At 45.7% G+C, this 27,537-nt stretch overlaps 1 protein-coding gene across 3 annotated transcripts in view; it reads right to left on the bottom strand.

The window, feature by feature from the left end:
- Positions 1 to 27,537, bottom strand: part of COL15A1 (collagen type XV alpha 1 chain) — a 265,292-nt gene that overhangs the window by 89,364 nt on the left and 148,391 nt on the right. For all 3 annotated transcript variants that reach the window (XM_054990908.1, XM_054990909.1, XM_054990910.1), the window contains 6 exons: positions 25,080 to 25,142; positions 20,195 to 20,230; positions 17,681 to 17,806; positions 9,294 to 9,362; positions 6,392 to 6,436; positions 2,202 to 2,246 (listed from right to left, as the gene is read on the bottom strand). In XM_054990908.1, coding sequence (XP_054846883.1) covers positions 2,202 to 2,246; positions 6,392 to 6,436; positions 9,294 to 9,362; positions 17,681 to 17,806; positions 20,195 to 20,230; positions 25,080 to 25,142 — 384 coding nt within the window. The remainder of the gene's footprint in view (positions 1 to 2,201; positions 2,247 to 6,391; positions 6,437 to 9,293; positions 9,363 to 17,680; positions 17,807 to 20,194; positions 20,231 to 25,079; positions 25,143 to 27,537) is intronic.

Here is a 27,537-nt window from a genome sequence, read left to right as displayed (position 1 = left end):
TATCCGTAGAAGCCTCTTCACAATTTGGAAGAAGTACAGAAACTACCTGCAAGAAGGAACTCTCTCTTGGGTGGTTCCTTATGAAGTAATAGACCCGAGAACTGTTGACAATGAACAACGATGTTTAACATATAAGGAAATAACACGAACAGACCTTTCCAAGTTAAGAATAAAAACGCAAGAAGAGTTGTCTTCAAATTATGATTGGTTTCAATATAGACAGATTAGAGACCTTTACAACTCGGATTGTGCAAAGGGAGGGATAAGAATAGAGAACTCAGAACTAGAGGAAGTAATTCTACAAGAAGATAAAAAGGAAATCTCTAAGGTCTATAAGGTGTTGTTAAAATGGTATACTGAAGATGAGACAGTTAAAGTGCAGATGGTGAAGTGGGCTATAAACTTTAATAAAGAAATAACAATGGAGGCGTGGGAATACTTGTGGAAAATACGTTGAAGATTACGACATGCACTAACATTAAAGAGAATGTATATAAAATGATTTATCGTTGGTATTTGACACCAAAGAAAATTGCGCTAGGGAACTTAAATATGTCTAACAAGTGCTGGAAATGTAAAAAACATGAGGGATCTTTGTATCACATGTGGTGGACTTGTGAGGTAGCTAGGCAGTACTGGGGGGAAATAATAAGAGTAATAAGTGAGATTTTACAATTTCAAGTTAATAAGAACCCAGAACTCCTGCTACTGAACTTGGGAATGGAGGATATTCCAGCACAATACAGGACATTGCTATTTTACATGACGGCAGCGGCTAGACTTTTGTACGCGCAGAAGTGGAAAGTACAAGAAGTGCCAACCATCGAGGACTGGATTTATAAATTGCTGTACATGGCGGAGATGGACAAAATGACAAGAAGACTGAGAGACCTTGATCCAGGACAGTTTAACATGGACTGGGAGAAGCTGAAACAATACTTGGTGAAAAAATGGGAGGTGGGAGGAGAACTGTGGCAGTTTGAAAATTACTGAAATATAACAAAAGAAGAGAGAAGTGACTATACCGGGGGGGAGAGTTGAAAAATATCTAAGCAATTATTTTATTTGACTATTAGGGATAGAAACTGATTAATCTCATTGCTGGCAGATAATGGTATAATGGAGAAACTGTATAATCAAAATGAATGAATACAAGAAAGTAGGGGAAAATATATAGTAATATACAGAATATGGGTCAAATTGATTGACTTATGCTTAAAGTATAAAACAAAGAGTAATATATGGAGTATGGGTTAAATTGATTGACCTATATTGAAGGTATGCAATGTTTATAATGTACTTAAAGTTATGTATAATGAGGAATAAATTGTTTGTTCAATATAGAGGAGATCAGAATGAGTAAGATAGAGTACAGGTTACCAAAATGATTATTGAAGAATATATGCCAGAAATGTATTATCTAGTTGTTAAGTTAAATGGAAAGGGAAATGAGACAGCATTGTGATATAATAGGTAAGCTTAGAAGAGAGTGAAAGTATATGTTTAATAGGTAAAATAAGTTTGAAATGAGTAGGGGAAAATAGATAAGGGGTTGGAAAACTGTTGGAAGTCAACAAAAGGGGGGGAAAGGGAGGGGGTTAGAATTGGAATTTTTTTAAAGGAAATTGATTGCAATGGACATTAAAATATTTCTAATCCAATAAAAAACTTTAAAAAAAAATAAGGCCTTTTGTTCATGGATTGTGCCTTACAGAAAAGCTTAAAGGTTGTTGTTCAGTTCACTCCAGTTTCATGTGCACAGGTAACGATGCATTTACTTTGCCATATGCCATGCCTTTGTTTCAACCCAAAACTCATTTGCAGATGTGTGTATCAGATAGGATACCAACAGGCCCGTGCAGTTGTTAGTTACATTCACACAAACTGGTAGCCGGCCAGCTGTGAGTATTGGCTGCATCGCAGGATCACAATACACACAGCTGCAGGCTCCCAGTTTGCTTTAGCGTAACTGCTGCAGAGGGCTGGAAACTGCATGCGATTCTCACGTGACAAAATCATTCATCTTCATACGCAAGGGCAGACCTGCATATCTGACATTGTAACGTGAGAAGTAGCCTTACCTTGCCATCTTTTGAAGTCCTAAAAAGAAACAGGCGTTTCAAGGAGGTGCTTCCAATTACCAAACATTGGCCTTCATTTCAGGGAAGTCTACTAATGAATCAGGTTAAATGAAGGCTCACCTTTATACCAGTTAGACCCGGGAGTCCGACGTCACCAGTTTCTCCCTAAGGACAAACACGAGAAATTTCAGGCCGAGAACAAAAATCTAATTTTAAACAAGAAATTTCCTTTCATAAAAAATGAAGGATAGACTTCTTCTATAACCCACCCTTTGTGGTTTTTACAGTGACTTTGCATTTATTAGCAAGGGATCAAAAATATGTTGATTTCCTGACATTTCCTTTCTTTCAAAAGGAAGGATGCATGCTGTGCTAAAACAGATGGAGACACATCAGATCACTAAATGTGTGGCATGTAAAGGCCGTTTCCAGATGGCTTACCTGCCTCCGGAATGTCGCGCCATCTTGCGGGGAAAACGTCGCGCGAAAACGCGATATTTCGCGTTTTCCCTGCAGGATGGCGCAACATTCTGGAGGCAGGTAAGCCATCTGGAAACGGCCAAAGACTACTTTTAAGGAAGGCTATGGTCTTCTCAGAATTTTGATCTCAAATACGCAGATATTACAGACTCCAGTGGCTTTTGTCCATAAATACAGTTAATTATAACAAAAAGTTATTTTATACTCCAAAAGGGCTCACATCTGCAGGAAAAACAAAACACTCAAAATTTAGAGGATGGCTTTATGAGTAGGAAAATGAATATTTGAGGCCCAAACTACATGCCAACCAGTATCTCCTTCTGCATCTCTCCAGTAACAAACAGTTGAAAGATGGCCTGATGTGGAGCAGTAGGGCCAGCATTCTCCAGCCTATTATGGGATGCTGTTGACATGGAAAGTCTACCATGATGACATCATATCACATTTTTTCAACTGCATTTTACTGATGAGAGGCAGCTCTGTTGATGTCCGCATGTTGTCTGAAACACACTTTGGGCCTGAGATTTGCTGAATCAGATAATAACTGGAAATGTCCCAGACTTTAATTTTCAATATTCAAACTACAAGCTAGCATGGCCTGCTGGTTAAGAGGAGGGGCACTGGAGGGGAACAGAATTAGGGGCCCTGGTCACCATGGGAATCAAGGGGTGAGATTTGTTTCCACAAGACATTCCAGTTAAATCTGTTTTCATGTTTGGGTGGTATTGGAGGAGGCCCAGAAGGAACCTTTGTTGGAGGTCCTATGGTGGCTTCCAGCAGCCCTGTTTATAATAATATACAATAATAACATTTGATTTATATATCATCCTTCAGGACAATTTAATGCCACACAGAGCAGTTTACAAAGTGTGTTATTATTGTCCCCCCAACAATCACCCTGTGAAGTGGGTGGAGCTGAGAGAGCTCTGAGAAGCTGTGACTGACCCAAGGTCACCCAGTTGGCTCCAAGCGGAGGAGTGGGGAATCAAATCCGATTCTCCAGATTAGAGTCCTGCCACTCTTAACCACTACAGTTTAGGTTGTTCTAGATGTTGCATCCAGACAGCAATCTCAGAACGGCATGGTGCCGGATTGCTGCTGGGCTCACATGCATGGGCTCTCCTTTCCCTCCCTTCTCACAAGGAGCACAATGAGGGAAGCCTGGTTAGAATAAAATCGAGCAAGCGCTCGTCTCTCCCTGCCTCCCGCACTGAGATTCTAAAAACTGGATTTCATTTATTTAGAATTACAGTTAGTAACCATTTAAAAATAAATGAGTATCATACTCGAAATACACCACTTTGATATAAAAATAATTGTATAAAATGCTTAACAATTTAAGTACAAGAATTTGGGCTTTCAGAATTAAAATGTAAAAGCAAATATTACTCCTTTACATATTACTCCACTACTTTAGTGTGGAAGAATCTAATAATTCCTTGTACAGACTTCCGACTGAAATTTGCCGCATATTCATAATGGGCCTTTTTTGCTCCAGTAGACTGAACCACCATAACCCCTAGATACTTATAGGTTGCCACTGGTTCTAACCTATGACCCTTTATACTCCACTCCCTTATCTTGGGTTTGGGGCCAAAAGCCATTCCTTTTGTTTTTTGGTAGTTGATCTCTAGATGGTTTAGATCGCAGTAAATACCAAATTGCTTTAGTGCCCTTCTCAAGCCTACTGGTGTCCTGGATAGCAGGACCGTGTCGTCTGCAAAAAGTAGGGCTACTATATGGCCATCTGCCAAGGAAGGAGGGTGAGTGTCAACTGTCAACTAAGCGAAGGTTGTTAGTCAAATCGTTGACAGAAATAACAAGAAGGGTAGAGGCCAAAACGCAGCCTTGCTTTACTCCTTTTGTTGTTGGGATAGAATTAGTCAGGAGACCTTGTTTGTTACATCACCCTGATAGCAGTGTTGGTATATAGTGCCTGGATAAGAAATAGAAGTCTCCTATTGATTGTAGTATCACTTAGCTTCTTCCAGAGTATGTCTCTGGATATGGAGTCAAAGGCAGATTTTAAATCTATAAAGGCTGCATATAGAGATATTGTATTGTTGGTCACGTATTTATCCACCAAATGGGACAATATTAAGTTGTGTCCAAAAGTGGATCGTCCTTCCCTGAAACCAGCCTGCTCGTCAATTAAATTTTCCTGCACCAGCCAACTTTGTCATTTCTCCAGGAGGTGGCTTGCATATAATTTCCCCAAGATGCTCAGGAGGAGGCTGATCGGTCTGTAGTTGGATGGTTCCTCTCTTCAGCCTGCTTTAAATATAGGAATAATAATAGCTTTTTTCCAAATCACTGGTATAGCCCCAGTTGAATCAATATAAGTGAATAACGAGGCCAAGAGAGGAGCCCACCAATCTACATCATCCCGTAGTACCTCCGGAGGTATCACGTCGGGACCCGGGGCTTTGCCTTTCTTAAGCTTATTGATCAAGTCCCAACCTCTTTGGCCGTCACTGGAGGCCAAGATGGCAAACCCATTATGGCCTCTTGGTTCAGGGGAATGATGAAAGGCTGGTATCAGAGTACAATTTTTGGAAACATGCCTCCCAGGTCTCAAGGGAGATAAAAGAGTCAATAGGAGAAAAATCCTTGTGCGAGTGGTTTCTGACCAGTTTCTCAAACTGGGCTGTTTCCAGATGGCTTACCGGCCCCCGGAACGTCGTGCCACAGTGCAGGGAAAACGCGAAATATCGCGTTTTCTCGCGCAAAACTCACACGAGAAAACGCGATATTTCGCGTTTTCCCCGCACCATGGCACGACGTTCCGGGGGCCAGTAAGCCATCTGGAAACGGCCCTGGTTTGAGATCTTCTCATTTGTTGACTGTATTATCAAAAACTGGATTAAATTCTAGTTCAAAATCCCAGGTAATTGGGGGAGGGGTGGTAAATTTAGTTAAACCACATGTCTACTTGCCTACACTGTGAGTAGCCAGAGTTAATTTCTGAACAGGATTCCTTCATTGTGCTCCAAGTGGAAAGGGAGGTACACATGTGAACAAAGCAACATGTCAGGTTTGTGTACATATTAACATAAACATGGGCCATTTCCACACGGCTTACCTTATTCTGCAAAATAGCAAAATCTTGCGCGAAATCTCGCGAGAAGACGCTGTTATCACGCGAGAAGACACTGTTATCAGCGTCTTCTCGCGAGATTTCATACGAGATTTCGCTATTTTGCAGAATAAGGTAAACCGTGTGGAAACGGCCATGGTTATGAGAGCTTTTTAAAAATTTGTTTAAGTCATTTATAGTCTGCCTTTCTCACTGAGACTCAAGGCAGATTACACAGTGTGCAGTCTCTCTCAACTTGTCCCACCAGTGATAATATTCAGCTAACTTATAAAGCTGTTGTAACTGTATTTAATTCTGAGTTGGTCTTTCACCAAAATCAATAATCCATTATCATGATCGAGGTTGCATTAGGGATTACTGAGATAAAGTATGTGCCACATACTTTAACATTAGAAAGTGCCACAAAAATGATACACATTCTTATATTTTAATCTGGATCCTGTCAACTTTTCCACCAGTGAAGGAAGAAGAGCTCCATTTTGGTTGCCTATGCTAGGCTTCATGAGATCCACTTGGACAAAACCCAAAATGGAGAGAGCGCTGTGGTTAAGAATGGAACGGGGAGAGATCTAATGGAAAAGCTGGTAGGATCCAACCCCATATTTAAAATATTGGCCAACAATTAAAAGAACAAATTGGCTGAAGTGCAACAGATGCAACAAACCCAATTCCGCTATGGATATATGAAAAATATGTTTTTCTTTTTCTTGCTTGATCATTTGCCACTTCATACCTTAGGCCCCATTGGTCCTCGCACGCCCGTCCCTCCAGCAGGACCCTGAAATAAAATATTTGAAATCAGGAATCTGAGATTGCTGAGGAAGGTCTGGTTTCTACCTGTTCAGAACACAGGCACAAAGATCCAAGCTCTTTAGGTGTATAAATCTGGGCATCCACAGACTGAGATAAGCAGCTGTGAGTCCCATTTATTCCAGTACAAACAAAACAAAACATTCATTCAGACACACAGTATCTAAAAGGACTGTAACTGTCTATGAAAAGCAGCTTGTGAAAAAATCTCCTCAGCAAGGAGTCTTCAAACGGAGGGATATTTTGAATAAGGATTTCTTAAAGGGTCAAAGTAGACTTTAGACAGCAGACGTGAGAGTCTCTCTACATGAGACACCTGGGCTTGTGTTCGTCAAGTGTCAGGAGATGCAGTATTAGCCAGGGAGCGTAGTTTTGAAAGACAGAGCCAGCAGAGATCACTCCGGAGAGGACGGATTCTCTCACAGCCCTCCGCCACCTCTGGAGTGCCAGATGGTCTCCCCTTCCAGAGCTTTTACCCTGCTGTCCCTGCTGCTAAAAACTTTGACTTAACTTAGCCTCAGCAGGGCAAAGGATCAGGAAGAGGGGATGCCAGAGTCGGTGGAGGGCTGTGAGAAAATCTGTCCCCTCTGTAGTGATCTCTGCCAGCTCTGTCTTTCAAAACTACACTTCCCGGCTAACATTGTGTCTCCTGTTACATGAAGAACACGTGTCAGAAGTCTTGTGTAGAGAGACATCTGACACGTCTGGCATTTACCATTTTGTGAAGGAGCATAAACAAATGCTTTTAACTAGTAATGTTCCAAATAGAACTGACTTGACCCCTGGGACTGACGAAATGGCTTAGGGAACCATTCGTCTGGCTGAGATTCGCTCAGTGCCTGTGCTGGCTGACAAAAACTGGGTTGGACCCTAGGGCTGCCAGCTTTTAAACTTCTTTCTCTAACAGTCCCCTTAATATCTGTTTGAACTGCAGCAAATGCCAGGTAATGCTGAGTCTCTCTATATGAGACCTCTTACACGAGAATGCTCAAGTGAAGGGACACGCAGTGTTAGCCAGGAAGCGTAGTTTAAACCTCTCTAGAGCTGGCAGAGACCCCTCTTCAGAGGATTTATTTCATCTTTGCCTCTGGGAAGATCCTGTCAATTTCACCTTCCCTTCAGGAAGGTAAAAATTAAATAAACAAACCCTCTGAGGAGCAATCTCTGCCGGCTCTTAGGAGGTGAAAGTGACAAAGCCTTCAGCTCTGTCTTTTTAAACTTTGTTTCCCAGCTAACACTGTGTCTCCCTTCACTTGAGCGTCCTCGTGTAAGAGGTCCCACGTAGAGAGACTCGCTATGGCCCCCCTTGCCATGAACAACTGCCCATTGCCACACTTTAAACTTCTATGAAAGGGGCAGGGCATTTTCTCTGTGCATTTGGCAACTCCAGACCCCACAGAGTCATTGCACTTGTGGAGGGGCTTCCCCTCACTGCAAGGAGTCTTCCCTCGATGTGAGAGACTGGAACCCAGTTTGCAAAATGCTTCCTCAAGGGGATATATGTGAAGATCGCTGAAAAAAACACAATTCACAATTTCATATACATTAACAGATCCCCATTGCATAGAACCCAAACAGGGCAGGGTAGATGATATTTGGGAGGCGGGGGCAGTGGGTTCCCTCTGCTCGACCTGTGAGTGGCCATGTGTGCTCCTCCTCAGCTGTCAGGGGATATTCTTACTTGAAAAAGAACTGCACAGGACCTTGTCTGGGGGCAGTCTAGGAGTTGACCGGATTGACTCAAAGAAACCAGCATTGCACACTTCCCTCTGCTAACAGAGCGAGCCACAAATTCCTATCCCAATGGTTACTTTTGGGGGGGACGGAAAATGAACGCCCCCTTGCCTTTTGAGGCAATCATGGGGAAAACTGGGAGAACTGGGCTATGCTCTTGGAGGTTCCGACCTAGAGGCAGGGCTTTTTTTCAGCAGGAATGTGGTGGAACGGAGTTCCGGAACCTCTTGAAAATGGTCACATGGCTGGTGGCCCTGCCCCCTGATCTCCAGACAGAGGGGAGTTGAGATTGCCCTCCGAGGGCAATCTCAACTCCCCTCTGTCTGGAGATCAGGGGGCGGGGCCACCAGCCATGTGACCATTTTCTCCGAGGGCAACCCACTGAGTTCCACCACCTCTTTCCCCAGAAAAAAAGCCCTGCCTAGAGGACAAATTCCCACAACGGCTTTTGTCGCGTTGAAGGCCAAGAGCAGCCTTCTTTTCCGTGGAGAAGCAACCATGGGAAAGGGGGAGAGCTGGCTCAGCGTGCCCTTTTTATGCAACACAACATAAAACCTAGGTTTTAAATGCCTCATTGGAGAGCTGGCGTTCCAGCTGAAGAAGAAGGGACACTCCAATGAAGTGTCTGGCGTGACATGAGGTTTTAATCACAACCTTCTTCAAAACATACCATCTTCTTTTCAGCACTCTCACTTTAACATACTGTATTGGTTCACTTGAACGGGCTTGAATGAGAGGGAAATAACGACGATAACTGTAGACGAGTGCTGGGAGAATGAGGTCATGGCCAGTTCTGGTTCAGAACATGCACTGAATCATTTCCTCTCACCCCACCCAGCTCAGTTCTGTTTTCCAAGATTCCACAGTGGTTTGTTACGGGAGCTGGGATCAAACATTTAGTCCGCAGAAGAATCAAATGCCTCAGGCTGAAAAACAGCCGAAGCAAGCGCCCCATCTTCTCAACTCAAAATTATTAGACAGAATGAGACAGTTGGCTAGCGAAAGGAGCGCCGAGGGAGTACTTTAACAAGGATTTAGAAGACAGCAGTGTGTGTATGTGTGTGCGCAGGGAACAGGCGACATCCACTTACAACTGGCCCACTGGATCCAAGGATGGCCGGTCCGCTTGACGAGCCCACGATCCCCGAGCCTTCCATATCCTGTTCAAACAAAAGTGACAGAGGTCTCTCGCTTGCTTTGTTACGGCGCTGCACCAGGCTTTCAAACATTTCTGTGAAAGGTCTTGTACTCAACAAGCCGTCTTTACATTCAGCAAAATTGCAAAATGAAACAAAAATGAAGTTAATGCGTTTTCTTTTAAATGCTGGAAATCAGAGATCTCAAGGACCATGATCCCCTAGTGCTGCCAAGTGTCATGTTGGTAAAGAGGCTGTACTTGCAGCATGTCCACACATGGGCAGGGAAGGGATTGATCTATGTCCAGAGCACCCAAAAGATGCCTATTCAAGCGGCAGAAGGGACTGTTGCATATTTTCTTCTGCTGATAAGAGCAGGATCGATCTCCAGGACATTCTTTTCAAACTTCCAGAATAAAAAAACCCAAAATGACTCAGAAAGATAAGTAAGGGCTCCTCTTTATCACAGACCACTTGGCTATCTACCAGCCATTAGCAGTGGCTGCCGAAGCACACAGGAAAAGGTCTTTCCTGGCCCTGCTATCAGAAATCCCTCTTTTAGCGGGAGATGCCGGGAACTGAACACAGAACCTTCTGCTTGCAAGTCAAGTGCAGTGTTCAGACCACTTAATCTGTAGCTGCTGACAGATGTTTGAAGCTGGATGGTATTTCATGAGCGTTCTGAGAACCATAATCGCAAGACACCTCCCCCATATGTCTGTGTGGTGTAGTGGTTAGAGCCTTTGGAAATCCACCTTCAAATCATTACATGCCAGGGAAGATCATAGAATCACAGAGTTGGAAGGGGCCATACAGGCCATCCAGTCCAACCCCCTGCCCAGTGCAGGATCAGCCTAAAGCATCTCTGACAAGTATTCATCCAGCCTCTTCTTGAAATCTGCCAGTGAAGGGGAGCTCACCACCTCCCTGGGCAGCTGAGTCCACTTTTGAACTAATGGATCAATGGATAACCTTGGATGCTTTCAGCTTAACCTACTTTACAGGGTTGTTATGAGGATGTAATGGAGGAAGAGAGAATCATGCATGCTACCTTGAAGCAAAGGCTGGACGAAAAATATAATTAAATAAATAAATTGCCACAGTTCAATTAGTTTTATCTTGAGGTAGCTGCTATGCATCCCGAGAGAGAGGCAGGTTGCAGTTGCCATGGTAGATCCCCACTGGTACCTCTCAGCAGTGCTCTGAGGCATTCTGAGGGCCAAATACCTTAACCTGAGTTTGCCACAGAGACTTGCAGCCATACTGCAGTTCGAGTTCCCAGTGGCAACTCGGTGTAAAAGCACTTACATGCAGTTGCCACCAGGGAATCACAGTTGCAATATGGCTACCCTTCCCGGTGGTGAACTTGTGTAAAACCTAATGTGTAGTTTGGCCTGTAAAGGTCATGGGATGAGGCAGACATCCTCTGTTGCCTCCATGGTTGTGAGCAGGGGCGGCGGGCCTATTGAGGCCAGGTAGGCGGTGGCCGCAGGCGCGGGGTGCCGGAGGGAGCGCCGGAGGAGGCGCGGCAGGCGGGAGCGCGTGCCACAAAGCACCAGCCTCCTATCCCTCCCACCACGCGCCGCTGCCGCCGCCAGCACAAGCCCCTGGCCAGGCGCAGCCACCGTGGGCAGGCATCTGCGGCGGCGCAGTCAACCGAGCGGGAGAGCTCGGAGGCCGCCTGCCGCAGCAATCGGGCCGGCAGCGGCGCGTGCGCTCCCGTGATAATGTCACGCGTGATGTCATCACGCAGGCCGGTGTGCGTGCGCGCTCGTGCGCGCGTGGGGGTGCCCGGCCGGCCGGCCGCAAGCAAGGTAAACCCTTGCTCCGCCCCTGGTTGTGAGATATGTTCATTTCAAGAAGGGCAGTAGGATACACTGCATGGAAATAGCTTCTGCACTGCTATGGTCATCTGCAAATTGAAACAGGACCATTACTAAGAGACAAGTCTATGCAATCAATCAATCAATTTCTTTGTTTGGTTATTGACCAGTACAAATCAGAAACTAAATAGTAAAATCCATACATAAAATTTCACAATGAATTCTGCAGGCCACTGAAAAAAAATTAGCACAGCCAATAGTGACTGTTGGTTAACATCCATTAAAAGTTTCTTTAAAATACTGGCATTGGAACACCCTATACATTTTTAAGTAGAGGGGAAATTATATTTGACTGAGCTTCCTGATAAAAACAGTAAAACAGTACATGGTCGACTGATTCTACCTCTTCAGTGCCACATGGGCCGTCGTCACACGGCCCCTTATTTCGTCAGTTTTGCGCTAGAAATAGTTTCCTCTGTTATCGTTATCAGAACGGATTCTCCCATCTTATGACGACTGCTTGCGCTTCCAGTCAGTCACATTAACAGGGAAAAGTGCAATTTGATGGGCAGTCAAAGTGCCTCTGGAAACAGGGCCAAAAAATCCCACCCCTCCTTTAATTTTTTATTTTTTTGCATATTTGCGCTATACCGGACTTCCGTTATACCATTGTTGTGCTGGGTCAACATTGATATATATTTAAAAAGGGGGGGGGCAAGACAGGCAGTGAATCCACAGCTACTTGGCACTAAAATTTTAGAGGAAATGTCAGTGTACTCAATTGGTGTAAATGGACTCCCACCTTTGGGGTGGGGAAGGTTCTCCCCACCACTGCACCTTGTTAATTTGTTGTTTGTTTTATTATTTGTATATTGATTTTAGTTTTTGTTTTTATTGATTTTAACTGTTCACCGCCCAGAGCCCCTGGGGATGGGCGGTATATAAATTGAAAAAATAAATAAAAAATAAATAACTGCTTTAGTTGTTCTTGCATGGTAGAATATCACAATAGCGCTATAAGGCTTACCTTAAAAAAAAATTACTTTGAGGCTTAATTGCGGGCCGCGCTGGGGCTTGTGGGAGTGTGGGGCGGGAGAAGCAGCGTTAGGTGGGACAGATGATTGGGGAAGTGAGCGCTTTGGCGTTGCAAAGCGTTCACCGTCGATCCAGGGCATTCACATGGAAGCCGATGAGGACGACATAAAGAGTCACAAAGCGTGAATTGGGGAGAATGGCGAAATCGCAACAGAACCAGAATAAGGTGAGCATTCAGAGGGAGATGGCGCTAGTTTGGCACTAAATTTATGGCCGTGTGACGACGACCATGGACAGGTTTTCTCCTATGCAGTTATCTCTCAATACAACATTCAAGGGATGAAGGATAACAACAAGAATTCCCAAAGGGGAAAAAAGATGGAACTACCATAGTTCAGCTTTCTTTTGTTTGTCTCTCTGAATAGTGAGATGCAAGAACACTCAACCAACTGCCCATGGCCGTCAATAGGGCACTGGGAACCCGTAAAGCAGTGGTTCACTTGCAGGCCCAGGGCCCAGCCTGTCCTCTGTCCTCTTTCCCTGCTCTCCTTCCCCCACGATGCTGCAATTAGTCTCTGAGTGGTGATATTTTTTCCTTAAAAGAGAAGACCGGACTCTCTGCCAGCTCCTACGTAAACAGTCTGTCACTTTCATCCCCCACCAGCAGCTTCTGCAACAGGCTGTTCTTTTGGCAAGCGCCAGCAGCAGCAAACCCAGGCTCTCTTTTTCTCACCCTTGATATTTTAATTTTGACACATAACTGATAATAGCAGATGCTACTAAGTGCCAAAAGGCGGGCTATGTGAAGGGGGGCACCTTCCATGGCAATAAATAAACGTCTGTCTCAAATCATGCATTTCTGTCTCAATCTTGGACGTTTTCGCACTGCTTACCGGCCACGGAACATCATGCTGAGCTCCCGGAACGGCAGCGTCTTCCTGGAGTGATTTCATGTGAGAACGACAGCGTCTTCCTGGTGCAATTTCGTGCTATGTTTCGTGGCCAGCAAGCAGTGTGAGAATGGGTCTTGGGAACCTTCTCAAGTTCAGGCTTTGGTCTGCTTGTTTTCTAAACCCAGGAACAATGGCGGGAGGGCAGACTAGCAACCACACACAGATTTAGTTCAGACATCATGCGAAACCATGGCTTATTTTAACTAAAGTTTGTTTATGAATCCAGGAATTGGTTCATACAGGGTTGCTCAGGCCATATGTGGCAATGGTAGGAGGTTGAGGTAAGGTCCACGGTGGGAGCAGCAGCATCGCAGTTACAATGACATCATTTCTATGGAAAAGCTGGAAGCAGGGCCGGTGCGCCCATTGAGGCCAGGTAGGCGGTGGCCTCAGGTGCAGGGTGCCAGAGGGAGCGCTGGAGTCGGCGCGGGGGGGCGGAAGCGCGCACCACAAAGCAGCAGCCTCCTATCCCTCCCGCCCCACACCAGTGCCGCCGCCAGCACAAGCCCCCAGCTGGGCGCAGCCGCCGTGGGCAGGCATCTGCGGTGGTGCAGGCAACCAAGCGGAAGAGCTTGGAGGCTGCCCGCTGCAGCGATTGGGCCGCCGCCGGCGTGCATGCTCCCGCGATGTCACGCCTGACGTCATCATGCAGGCCAGGGTGTGCATGCTTGCGCGTGTGGGGGGGGGCACCTGGCCAGCTGGCCATTAGCGCCGCAAACCCTTGCTGGAAGTGATGGTGGATAGCTCTAGGTATTGCCAGAACCTCTATAGTAAAGCTCTATGGTTTTTCCTGGAAGTGACATAACAGTGCATACAACACCATCAGCTTTTTAATTTTTCCCCCAGCTCCCACTGCAACCAGTGGAGAAGCTCAGGGCTAACCAGGGGATAGTAAACCTAGGTCCACAGTCACAATCTCCTGAATGGAAGGAACTAGAGATTTACTTTTTTAAAAACGAAAGCTGGGCATTCGGAGAACCTGCTGCACCTATTATTACAATGGGAAGTCAATATATCAATATGAAATTGATGATTTAAAAAAAAATAATTTGGAAACAAAACCAAGAGGATAGGAAAGGAAGACTGGGGCAGAGGAGCACTTCGGCGATGATGAATGTCTAATAATTGAAAAGTTGATTGGAGGTGGGTAGGACTGGGCAGGTCAAATAAAACGAAAACAAACGTTATGCTCAAGGGAAAAAATCGACTCAAAAATCAGTTTCCAGAAAAAAATTGCAGTAAAAGTAGTCTCAAAAGAACTGGGGAAAAAAACAGAGAAAAAACAAACAAAAAACTGAACGTGAAAAAATGCATGCAGAAATCAAGAGGAAAATTAAAAGTAATATGGGGCCAGAACCAAATAAATAAATAAATTGGAAACCCCCTTAGTCAGGTAGGGCTTACTACTGTCTTCCTTCAGCTAAATGTTGTTCCCTTGTTTGTCTCTAGAATACAGTTCTTCAGCCTGCTTTCTGCTTCTTCACTTGTATCCACCAGCCACATAGCTAAGATGCTTAACACTCCCTCTTTAACTGGCTTCATCTAACTGTGTTCTTTGTCATCTAAATAACACAATATTCTTATTCTTATTGTTGTTAGCATAGACCTGGTCCTCCATCAAAGGTTCCCAAGGGGTAGCTGTGGCATATTTCTTACCAGGCACCCCACCAGATATGTCCATGAATAGCCCCGTGGAGCCCACCAAAGCCTACAGCATCAGGCTATAGCAACATTTTTTTATTTCAATTCCACAGACTGTTGCAGTGATAGAATTTCAATCTGTAACCAGTCTATAGCTGAACCTAACTCCAAGGACTTCACCATCCCTGTATCCTCACAGCCAATAACTGGGGGAACAGTTAGCTAATCCTACGCACTCCCCAAAGATCTTGCAGGCGGTGAAAACATGGAGGTTGAATTGAAGGCGCTTTTGGAATTTTGAGAAGGGTTGGAGAGGGCCATCCCAAAGCAGCTATCACAGCAGGTGGAACCAAACCTCAGTTGGCTGCCGCAGGAGGCGGAGTCATGTGGAATACATCCCTCCCCTCGCACCTCCTGGGAAGAAGGAAAGTCTAAGGTGGGGTGGAACTTCACATTGACTAGAGGAAAGTCCAGATACTCACCATTCTTTCTGATCCTCCAATGGAAACCCTTTCATTTGAATTAGGGCACTCAATAACAAGCCGTGCCATACAAGAGTCCCACTCAATTTCTGAAAAGCTTGCCAGATGCCAAGGGGAATAATGGTGGGCGCCATGGCACCCATGAATGCCACATTAGGGAGCTCTGATTCAGGACATGGATCATCTCTCGACTATGTATGCAAAGATGTCCTTCTTCAAAGATACCTTTTATGCATTTGAGCTTGGCAGGGAAAAGTCAGTGTACCTCTTGTATTGGATGGACTATTGTTAACACTGACTTTCTCCCACACCCATGTATGCCTATCAACTTAGGACACACTTTATGCACCTGATAAAGTGGGCTCAAGTCAATGACAGCCTGCACTCTCTTACCTTTACAGTGTTAAAAGACTCCATTCTGTTTTCTCTTCAGAAAAATGCCTTCATGAAGCAACGTAACTAAGAGTTCGACCCCAAGTTTCAAAGTGCAAACATTCAACTTTCCCAATTATTATGCACTATTGATTCAATGCATCCAAATTCAGGATCTCTATTTAAAAACTGTTCAGAACTACAGATACCAACTGAAGTATCAAATTTCAAATGTATTTTTTAAAAATAATACTGTGCTATTAATGGTATGCTGGCTGAATGCCTCTCTTTAATTTACAGAATTTAAATGCTGAGTTGCTTCAGAACTGCACTCACCCAGTTTTGGACACAAGCTTTCCCACAGCTCCATGGCAGAGCACACGTGTTTCTCACACAAGATCCCACCTTCAACAGGTCCGTCTCTAGTTAAAAGGGTCTCAGATAGCAGAGCTGTGAAAGACCCGTGCTTGAGATGTAGGAGAGATGCTGCATGTCTGTAAGGGGCTTCCTGGACCAATGGGGTGACAACAGAAAGCCAATGTATACGTTCAGTGCTGCTAGAATTCAAGCAGAAACCAGCTGCATGCATTGCTGATTGTGACATACAGTCACACACGCATACAGTGCCCTTGTGACATCACAAAGATACTTTCCACCCTCCCCAGAGCAGCTTTTCAAGTTGAAAAAACCACTGATGTTTTCTCTTAAATAAAGAAAGCACCAAAGGAACTGGACTGAGATAAATGTGCAGGGTTCTGGGTGTTTTTTAAAGCCACAAGTATGTACCCTGAGAAGGGCTGTGCTGCAAAGGACCTACAAACTCTGCTCCACTTGACGGCAGAGCTACACATTTCATTTTCCACTTCTTCAAGTGATGTGGATTAATTTCACCTTTGCTTTGCAAAAATGTGTGTGGGCAGCCATTCACCCACATTTGCTATAGGTGAATTATTCTGTTCACTGCAGTTGAGTCTACAATGTACATCTCAGAGGTTTGACATTTGAACTACCAATGGAAAGAAATAGCATCTTTTTGAACAACGAACTCATTTTTAATGTCTAGTACTTTTGTAGTGGTTGGCACAGCACTTATATAAATGATGTATTTATTCATCTGTATTTATTTTGATATTTATACTTTTTCTCCCCAATGGGGATCTGACGCAGCTTACACCATGATTCTTGCTTCCTCTGTTGTATCCTCACAACTACCACTCTGCAAGGCTGAGAGAGACTGACCGGGCCACAGCAACCCAACAAGCTTCACGGCAGCGTGGGGATTTGAACCCAGCTCTCCCAGATCCTGCTCCAACCCACTGCGCCATGCTGGCATATAAAGGGATCGCTGTGCTGCAGATAAATGAGCTCACTCAGACAACAAAAATGATGCCTGAACTTCAGTGAACGTTTGGGCGCCATTTTGGGTGGCATGGCGCCACCCCAATCCTGAATTCCCACCACCTCATTTTCTGAGGGAGAGCCATTAGGAGAGTTGGGTAGGTAGGGGATGGCCTGAAAGGATGTGAAAGACGGGAGAGTAGACAAGGGGCGGGGTGCTGGAGGGGTGGCTAAAGAAATGTGGTGAACGTGTGGATGATGTGAGCTGGGATAGAGAAGGATGAGGAAGATGGAGGAGAGGGAATGGGCATTGGAAGGCAGGGCCTGCAGGATGGGCCAAGGCCGTTGAGGGGGAATACAGAGAGAGCTGGTGGGGGGGGGCTGGAAAGGAGAACAGCAGAGGGTGTTAAAGGAAACTGGAATGAGGGTGAGGCGAGGACAGGATGGGTGCTGTGAGGGAGCAGAAATGGGAGAAAAGGGGATGGGAATGGAAAGCTCTGAGGAAATGAAAAAAAGGAGTGCTGTGGTGGGAAAGAGGAGGGGAAGGAGGAGGAGAAGAATGGGGGCTGTGAGGTGAATCTGGAAAGGGATGGGGGAGGGGTGGGGAGAGGAATTATGGCGGGAGGACAGAAGGATGCGATGGAGATGGTGGAACACAACCACAGTCTTAGGCCAGTCATCTTGTTTAAACAGATTACCTCAAATCCAAACCCATAGCCTGGGCCAGGTGGTCCTGGAAGTCCGGGAAGGCCTGGTTTCCCAGGCTCCCCATCGGCTCCGGGCTGCCCTTTCTGGCCTGGTGACCCAACATCGCCAGGGTCTCCCTGAGGGGAAATAACAGATTATTTTTCAATACATGTCCGTCAATCTGTATTACTGAGTTGCTGATAGAGGGCAGAAGGGTCAGGAGGGAAAAATCCTGTAGGCCTGTAATGATTTTAAGGAAATGCGTGTGTGTGTCTTTAAATGCTTGGTGTGGCATAGATGAAGAGTGGGCGTGAAAGAGAGGGCTGAGGGAGGGAGATGATTGGCTGATGACTGAGAGGGTGGGCGGAGCGAAGGCAGTTTGAGACTGAGAGTGGAGGAGAAAAGAGTCAGTCAGGGCAAGAGAGGCCGGCTGGGTGCAGCCTGAGGGTGTCTATGCATTTCTGAGATAAATATTGAGTCAGGAGAAAGCAGGCAAGCTGTGTGCAGCCTGAGCTTGCTTATGTTGTCTGAGTGAGAAATACAGCCTGTGTGGGAGCCTGAACTGTGTGTTTGGGAAAGGACATTCAGTCAGGAGAAAGCAGACAAGCTGTGTGCGCGCCTGAGAAAAGGTCTTACTTGTAACTGGGAGAGAAATTAATATCAAAAGCAGGCAAACTGTGTGTGAAGCCTGAGAGAAGATCGGTGTGACTGGGTTTAAATAAAGTAACTTTTAAGAATGGAGAACTACTCTTTTGAAACCATCAAGTTTTAGAAATAATATGAAACCAATACGCTTCTTATAAAAATAAAAGTGTACTTTGTTTTTTTTTCATATCCCAGAGTAGCTGTCATTCCTATATCCCATTCCTTTCCTCAGGGCCTCATAGTACCAAGAAGGAGCCTGCCCCTTGGCCATGTTACTAAAAAGAGAAATTTAAGTTATTCTGGAATTTAATTCCTGGTGGCAGCTAACCTACCAAGAGGGGGCAAGAATAAAAGGCTTAAAGACCACATCTACCCAGAGAGAAAGAAAGGGTCGTAACAAGGCCCTTCTTGGTCTTGGCCCTAAAAGCCAAACTTCTCCTCCTTTCGCCACACCCATTTTGCAGCACTCTCTCCCATCTTTGGCCCTGCCCCTTTCTCTGAAGAAACAGGCTCTCATCCATTTATAGAAGAGTTACCTCAGAGCAGCTCCCCAAAGCCTTTCCCTTCTTACTGAGCAGCAGCAGTTGCCTGCTTCAAAAATTTGAATTAAGGAACGGGGCTGCTTCCTGGGTTACACAGCAAGCCCTCCCAAGCCTCCTTTTTAGAAATTCAGTCCATTTTCTACCTCCACTGACCATCTTACAGCAACATAACCCGGGGGTAGGGGGAGGAAACTTCACCAGCTTAAAGCATCAGGCTGTCCTTAAACTTAAGCTGTAGCACTTCAGAGGACCAGTTCCAGGTTTTGGGGGGCCCTGGGCAGACAGAGCTCCCCTTTTGGCCCTCCCATCCATGTGCCGCCTGTGTGTGCATTCTTCTTTTGCCCACTCATATGCTCTCGTACCACCTGCAGTCATGGCTGCCCACACTGCCTGCATGCAAGTTCCCTGATGGTGCTGGTTCGTGGGTGCAGCTAGGGGTGCTACTGCCCTGGCCACCAGGAATGCTGAAACTTTGTGCACCACCCACATGCCCTTCTCCAGCCACTGGCAGCAGAGGTGACAAAGCACTCAGAAGCAGGCAGGGGAAGGGTGTAAGAGGAGGGGCATCAGAGGAGATGCATGAGTGGGGAGTCAGCAGCAGCGAGGCCCACTAGAAGCCGTGGGTCCAGGCAGCAGACCCACTTTGCCATGTACTGACGCTAGCCTTGGTACTTCCAACTCCAATAAACTTCCAATAAACTGTAACCTAAGCAGAGATCACATTACCTGCATTCTGTTTTGAGGGTTCCTGCGAACAAAGTTTACACTAGCATCCATTAGTCTAATGCAGGATAAGCAAAACTAAACAGGACCGTGTGCATTGAGTTCATATCAAATTACCAAAAATGTGCACGGTAATGATGCAATGGAGAGAAGCCCAGAGGCAGTCCCATGCTACATCTCAGGCAGTGTTTTGAGCAGAGCCCTGCCTCTGTCGTCTCCAGCAAAGCCACATTCTGCCAAAGATATCTAACAACTAGGGCTTTTTTCCAGCTGGAATGCGGTGGAATGGAGTTCCAGCACCTCTTGAAAATGGTCACACGGCAGGTGGTCTTGCCCCCTGATGTCCAGACAGAGGGGAGTTTAGATTGCCCTCTGCGCCACTCCGGTGCGGAGGGCAATCTAAACTCCCCTCTGTCTGGAGATCAGGGGGCAGGACCACCGGCCGTGTGACCATTTTTGCCAAGGGTGATTTAAACTTTAAAAAACTCCCCCCTTGTTCCAGCTGACCCAAAGTGATGTCATTGTGCAGTCCTCCTGAGTTCCACCACCTCTTTTCCCAGAAAAAAAGCCCTGCTAACAACTATTATCAAAAGAGGACAAACTCAAGCCAGTTACCTTTGGTCCAGCTGCCCCTGGAAGACCTTGGTCACCCTGTAAGAAAACACAACAGCTCTGAGCAGAGGAGACTGACATGGGACACAGCTTGCTACATGTAAGGAATGAGGAGATGGATCAGGGTTTTTTTTTTAATGAGAATTGAATATAGTCTGCCCTTTGTTTTATAGTGATTACTGCAGTCATGGCAGCTTATTTTTCTTAACAGGCCACCATAAGTTTTATGGGAAAATGTCAGTTGGCATTGTAGTTACTGTTTGCAAGTTTTGACAGACTGGAAAACTTTGGCTCTCTGAGGACCTTATTTGAGAGGAATGGTCAGGGAGAGTATGTAGGAGCAAGCTTGATTTTCAGTGGTTGGGATTACTAGTTGCACGGATTGCATTTTGCCCCTATCCCATTGATGCCTCAGGTGGCCTCGTTTACTGTGAATGACAGAGATTCAGTAACATACAAAGGGGCAGTGTGTTGCTCTTAGGGGCACTGCTGCAGTAAAGGGGACACCTGTCCGGCACTCTGACAAGGATCCGGCAGGGGCGGAATGTGCATCTTCATGCAGAGATGCATCCTTCCCACCCCACTGCCAAAAACCACAAAAGGCAGATCTAGCAGTAGCCAAGGCAGAAGTGTCTGGTATGCTTCCCAAATGAACCAAGGCAGGCCAGGGCTGTTTTCACACGGCTTACCTTCCCTCACAACGACCCGGAACATCGTGCAAAAAACGCAGAAGATCGTGTTTTCTCGCGCGAGATTTGCACGATGTCACACAAATCTTGTGCTAAACGCGATCTTCTGTGTTTTTTGCATGATGTTCTGGGTCGTTGCGAGGGAAGGTAAGCCGTGTGAAAATGGTCCTGAAATCATGGCTTGTATAAACATACAACAAAAGTAATCAGAGCCCCTCACCCCACCCCTTAACTGTCTAACGATGAATATGAATCACAATACAATATTGGATAGTAAATACACAGTCCTTAATAAAAGCAGGTTGAAATTATAATATTAAAAGTACAGTTCCAAAACAAGGGTATTTTGCATCATCACCCTACCAACATTTTATAAAGTGACGTGTGTAATATCAAGGATTAAGTCCAAAAAATGATGGAAATAATGTACAATCAAAGAATCCAACACTCATATCCAGTCAAACAATCCAGTCCTAATTCCAGAAACAGTGCAAGTCAGTCCATTTAAGTGTTCAAGTGCAGAGAATAGATAAACTGATACTCTTTAACATCTTCATTTTTGCAGGAAAACCATTAGGCATTGCAGAAGGCGTTTTCGTGGTTCCGTCTGACAAGGGGCTGGCTTGCTTGTTATCTTATTTCAATGTCCTTTCAAGGTGGTCCTTTGGAAGCACATTTTACAGCATGAATTAAGAGTAAGAATGAAACTATGCATTTTATGAAGAATTGTGTGTGAATTTTGTGGGCTTATTACTGTAACTCTCTTTCTTGGTTGTGTTTGGTCTTATAAACACACAGCAGACACCTCCTTCGAAAGCAGGTTGACTGCATCTCTGCACTGGGTATGATCCAGTTCCACCCAATTTAGCATTGCAGCAGAACTATGTAACTGCAAGCAGTGGCTGATTGGTAAGACACATGGTTGGAACAATCACTCATGCAGAGGTATAGTGGACTGCCTCCTCTTTACAGGCCCTTCTAATTCTTTCCCCATGACACAGAGGTCTCCACTACTTCTGTATGAGGTTATGGAACTTTCTAGCTATCCAGGTTCTATGGTCAAACTCCCATTATTAGGGAAAGTCTGAGACCACCAAAGATGCTGGAAGAGCAATTAAACCAGGCACTTTAGGACAGGCCATCCATAAGCCCTTAAAGCTTGGGGCATAATACTGTCTTGGGACAAACCCCATAGTTCTGCTGAATAACTAAATAAGAACAAAATAAGAACTAAATAAGAAAGGGCTAGTGATCTACACACACCCCATATCAATCAGGCAACACCTTAGCCTCAATTAAGCCCAGGAAGCCTGCCAGTGGAAAAGGAATTTGTATTTCTGTTTAACACAGCTCACTCCAATAATTTGGCTAACGGATGGGGGTAATAGAGATTTATATACTCTCATGTATTGTAAACCAAGGTTTATAGGGCACTTGAGGAAAAAAATTAAGTGTAAACGTTCAGATTTAGATCCTTAAATAATTTACTGAAAGGCCTCATGAGGGGACTTATAAACAGAGCCACAGAGCTCTATTTATACTTCAAGAAAATGCAGTTGTGTGTGCCAAAGAACTCAATCTATAATTTAATCAACCATTAAATATACAGCCCATGGAAGATTCCTAAAGACAGAATGGCGGGGTTTGGGTGGATAGTTCAGCAATGTCAACCAGTTTAAAATGCAGCAGCAGCAAAAGCGCGAGCAGGAACGGGCCTTCTTGCCAGCATCGAAAGAACTCCCCAGCGTAACAATTCATTTCTGGGGTCAATTTTAAGGACTGCTTCTTACCACTGAACAGTCTGAACCTGGCCAACAGGTGAGGTCCTCATCGGAGGCCATGTGCCCTCACCTTCGGATGTAAGGTGCGTGGCCAATGAAGAGAAGAAACCAAATCCACAAAATACTTAAAGGATAGAAAACGTCGTGCCAAGCTTTTGAACTCATCATAACTCTCAGGAAATTGGCTGTTTTCCTTTGTTCTTTTAATTGCTGTAACATCACGCCTGATGAAGAATTCTGATGAACTCAAAAGCTTGCACAAAGCTTTGTGTCGTATCAGTTGGCCCTAATAAACGCTATTATGTGGATTTTGATTCTTATTCTGGATTTTGTGTGAGTCAGTACGGCTGGTTACAACCTTTTCCACTAAGGAGAAAGCCTTTTCAGTCATCACGTCGCATCCGTGGAATGCACCACCCCGCTCTGTATTCTGATACTAATTGCTAAATTTGCCAACTTTCCATCTTTTTGCCCATGCATCTGCTGACTGTGCTGTTTTAGCTGGTTGGATTCCTCACCCTACACAGAACTCCCCTTGTTCTTGTTTTATTGCTACTATTAATTTCTTTACTATCACCCCCCCCCCCCCCAATTATTCTGCTGTTGCTGGTATAGCTTAATCTTCTGTTGCTGTTTTATTGAACTGGGAGTCACTGAATTGCTTATTTTTTTCATACTGTGTTGTAGTCTGAAAACTGCCCTGAACGCTCTGGGGAGAGTGAGGGTGGTGTATAAGTACATTGAATAAATAAGTTAACCCGCCTTGTAGGAAGAACAGCAGCTTAGCTAAAACACTTCATTATCATCCTCAAAAGGGGGCTCAGGGGCCTCAAGAGGGCCCAGCAGTGCCCTTGCAACGGCCAAAGTTTACAAGGAGTGCCATCAAGCACAGCTGGCCCTGCCCAGTATACTGCGCAGCTATTTCTTTTGCTGGGAGCAGGGCTGGCCCCACTCAGCAGGCAGATCAGCGGGAGATCAATGGACCGCCCAAATCCCAGTGGAAACCAGGGGAGGTGGGAATGCTACTCCTGTTTCTACCTCTTTGCTCATTCCTACACTCTGCATCTCAAACCTCAAAGTCATCTCTCATGGGTGGTACCAATAGCAGTGGTACTCAGTAGATGTGGTCACTGGTATGTCTCCTGTTTGTTGGTTTTGAGCCCCAATGTACCACCAACTTAAGCACTCAGGCCAAGCCCCTGTCTCTCTAATATCAGAGTTTTTCAGACACAGGGCAATGGTTACTCTAGTAGGTTGATTATTTGCTGGAGTAGCATAGGAGTGGAGTTGCAAATCAGGACACGCACACACCCCGCCGTCCAAACCTTACGTCTAACCAATTTCACAACCCTTATGTAATACCTGCGAAGCAACTTGGAACACTAAAACAAACATTAAGCACTATTATTGCCACTGAATACCCTGGAAATTTAGCTCCCAATATCAGCAGGGGCATAACCCAGTCTCTAGAGGGGCCATGAGGAAGTATTTAAGAGGGACCTACAAGAGGGAATAGCCGAGGATTGATTCACATACTCACAGGCAGCAACTGGGAAGCCACTTCCCCACGGCTACTCCTCAAACCTCTCTGGTAACATGTCAAGGAAGCCCAGAGTTTGACCTGGGAGTCTCAGGGCCCAAGGACACGTCACACCATTTCTGGGTCCACCTTGGGATCCCATCAGAGCAGGTGGGCACTAGGCGTACTGAGTCCAGGACTACCTGAGATTTTTGCAACTTAGGTCTGAAGCACATGATTATAGCGCAAGGGGAAAGGAAGGTTAAGCCCCCTAATCCAATTTTCCTAAACTGAAATAGCTATTTGCCCCATTGGTGAAACATACATGTCGCCCACCAAGAATGTACATTCCCCTCAAAGGGCAAAAAGTGGGTTTCCAGAACTTTCAGGTCAGGAAAATGAAACTGGGGGTGGGTGGGGGTGTCTCAAGCTCCCGCCCGCCACAATCCTGCTCTGAAATGGGCCTCATGAGAATTAAATTTCATGCGCATCTCCGCTTTGCCAGGATGTGGGGCAGATGCAGAAACACGGAAAGCTGCAGCTGGCCCCTCGGAGACTCTGCTTGGTGCCTTCAGTTATCGTGGGCTGTGCAGGCACGCAGGCCTCTGGGGCCTTTTCAGGGGCAGAAAAGGACGCAGCGTTGCCTCTCGCAATGAGCAGACACTATGAAGCCTTTGCACAGGCTAGGGCCAGTGTACCTGCTAGAATCCTGGCTGGAACCTTCCCAGCGGTCCGAAGAAGGCCTGGAAAGCAAAACTGGAAGTACAGCAGGAGGCCGATACATCAGTCCTGCTTTGGAAACAAGATCAGATCCTTTGGACTTCCAACATCCAGGGAGAAATTTGAAAGAGGAGAGTTTCGTCGGCATCCCTAAAACAAGCTCTTAATGTTGAACTTACTTTCTCTCCCTTTGACCCCTTCAAGCTGACCAATCCATCCTGGCCCGGATGACCGGGGGGACCCTGGAAATAAACAATTCGCAGATTTAAACACTCACTTATAGCCAAGAAAAACATTTTGCAATGACCCGCCCGTCACGGCAGCCTTGTTATAATTATCCATGGTTGCCTTTCTTTTATGGACCAACCCTTAACCCTTAAGCAATCAAAATACAAGATAAGAAGTCAGCAGTATTGTTAAGAACAGGTTAAGATAGGGACAAGAATGGAATAATGAGTTTTAAAATTGTTTTTTAAAGATAAGGGCCGTTTCCAGACGGCCCCCCGCCTCGCGAAACGTCGCGCGTCGTCGCGCGTCGTTGCGCAGAAAACGTGAAATATCGCGTTTTCTCGCGCGAGTTTTGCGCGACGTCGCGCAAAACTCGCACGAGAAAACGCGATATTTCACGTTTTCTGCGCAACGACGCGCGACGACGCGCGACGTTTCGCGAGGCAGGGGGCCGTCTGGAAACGGCCAAGGTGTAGAAATAGGTTTGAATTCTACACGTATGGCTTATTTGAAAATATACACTAAACCGTTTTAATTATTATTCTAACACTTTTAAAGGTTATGATTTTTGTACTCTGTAGTTTGATCATCCTTGTAGCACACCGCTTTATATTTTTCTTGTCTCCTTCCTTTATCCCTCTTTTTTCTGTTCCCCCTTTCTGTTTTAATAAAGTAAAATACTTTTAAAAAAGATACATCTGAAGAAGCTCAGCTTCAGTTAGTAGGTGGCTGAAATGTCTCAATAAAAGAACAGGTGCTTGGTAAGGAGATGCATGCCCTCAGGGCGAGACTAGAGATTCCAGACTGTAAACACAGATCTCAGAAGAAGGCAGTCAAAAAATCCAGCCATAATGTGTTTTGTACAGTGTTGTAAGCCAGCTGATAGTGAAAATGTGAGATATAAATGTCAACAATGAATGAATGAATGAATATTGCACTGGAAAGAATTTCAAACCCAAAAGCGGCATGGGGGGGGGGCACAATGCTGAAACCATCCTCAGCCTACCAGGTTTTTTCCCCCACAACAGAATGAAAATGGCTGGAAGGAGGGTGCTGAGGGGCATGGCCCCAGACTTCCTTCCACCTAGCATTTCTGCACTTCAAACAGGCCCCACTGAGCTGCTTTAGAACTGTTGGGCCAGCCTTCGTTCTAACACTTATTTTCCCCATCCTGGATGGTTTGGATGTCAGGCTTACATCCAGGGCTTTTTTCTGGGAAAAGAGGTGGTGGAACTCAGTGGGTTGCCAGCACAGGGGGCAACTCTTGGTGGGAGGTAGTGCCCCTGGTACCACATCCTCGTGCGCAAAGTGCGCGCATGCTCCCAGGACCGCACAATGATGCCACTTTGGGTCAGCTGGAACAAGGGGGGAGTTCTTTAAAGTTTAAATTGGCCTCGGCGAAAATGTTCACATGGCTGGTAGCCCCGCCCCTTGATCTCCAGACAGAGGGGAGTTGAGATTGCCCTCCGCGCTAAACTCCCCTCTGTCTGGAGATCAGGGGCGGGGCCACCAGCCATGTGACCTTTTTCAAGAGGTTCCGGAACTCTGTTCTACCGTGTTCCAGCTGAAAAAAAGCCCTGCTCACATCAAATCACTTTACAAGCTGCTGTTATCCTTCAGCTTGTAACACTGCCTATGAAACCTCTGTCTTTGCCATTCATGTGAAGAAACTGTGCCATAAGACCCTGGGTTGGATCCTAAGGAGGCGTTCTGCTTTTCTCCAGTCCAAGGAGATGTCTCCTGATGGCTTCAAAGGAAGGTGCCTTCTGATGGTGGAAAGCACTGCTGTTAGCGGGACAACTCCTCGGGATGCCAGCCAGTGTAATTTCATAGTAGTTTTCAACACTATAAAGTCAATGGATGTCTGATATTCCCATGAGGGAACAGAGGCAGGAGGCCGATTCCTTGTGGCAAGAAAGTGGCAGCGTTTACTTCCTTTTTCCTTTGAGTTTGTCAGCAGCCACACTGGTGAACCTGGCCGTGAAAAATTCTTCTCATGACAGCCTTCAAACATGCGGACATAGGCCGTTTCCACACGGCTCCCCGCTGCTCGTAACAACCCTGAAGATCGCGCAAAAAACGCGGAAGATCGTGTTTTCTCATGTGAGATTTGCGCGACGTGACGTCGTGCAAATCTCACGCGAGAAAACGCGATCTTCCGTGTTTTTTGCGCGATCTTCCGGGTTGTTACGAGCAGCGGGGAGCCATGTGGAAGCGGCCATAGACTCCTTCTCTGACGCAGAAATCTCCAGACAAGAAAAGTAAAACATGCTCATGTCAGGCAACACATTACAGCATTTAAGGGATCTGCTCTCACAGCCCTTGTCCACCCAAAAATGTTTCAGTCAGACATAGCATCAGCAATTTTAAGCTGTCAGTAACAGTTGAGGTTTCGAAACACAGATCTGA

This window comes from Eublepharis macularius, chromosome 11, assembly GCF_028583425.1.
Source record: "Eublepharis macularius isolate TG4126 chromosome 11, MPM_Emac_v1.0, whole genome shotgun sequence".
Taxonomy (NCBI): domain Eukaryota; kingdom Metazoa; phylum Chordata; class Lepidosauria; order Squamata; family Eublepharidae; genus Eublepharis; species Eublepharis macularius.
The sequence above is the reverse complement of the archived record's forward strand: the minus strand, read 5'-3'. Positions and strand labels throughout refer to the sequence as shown.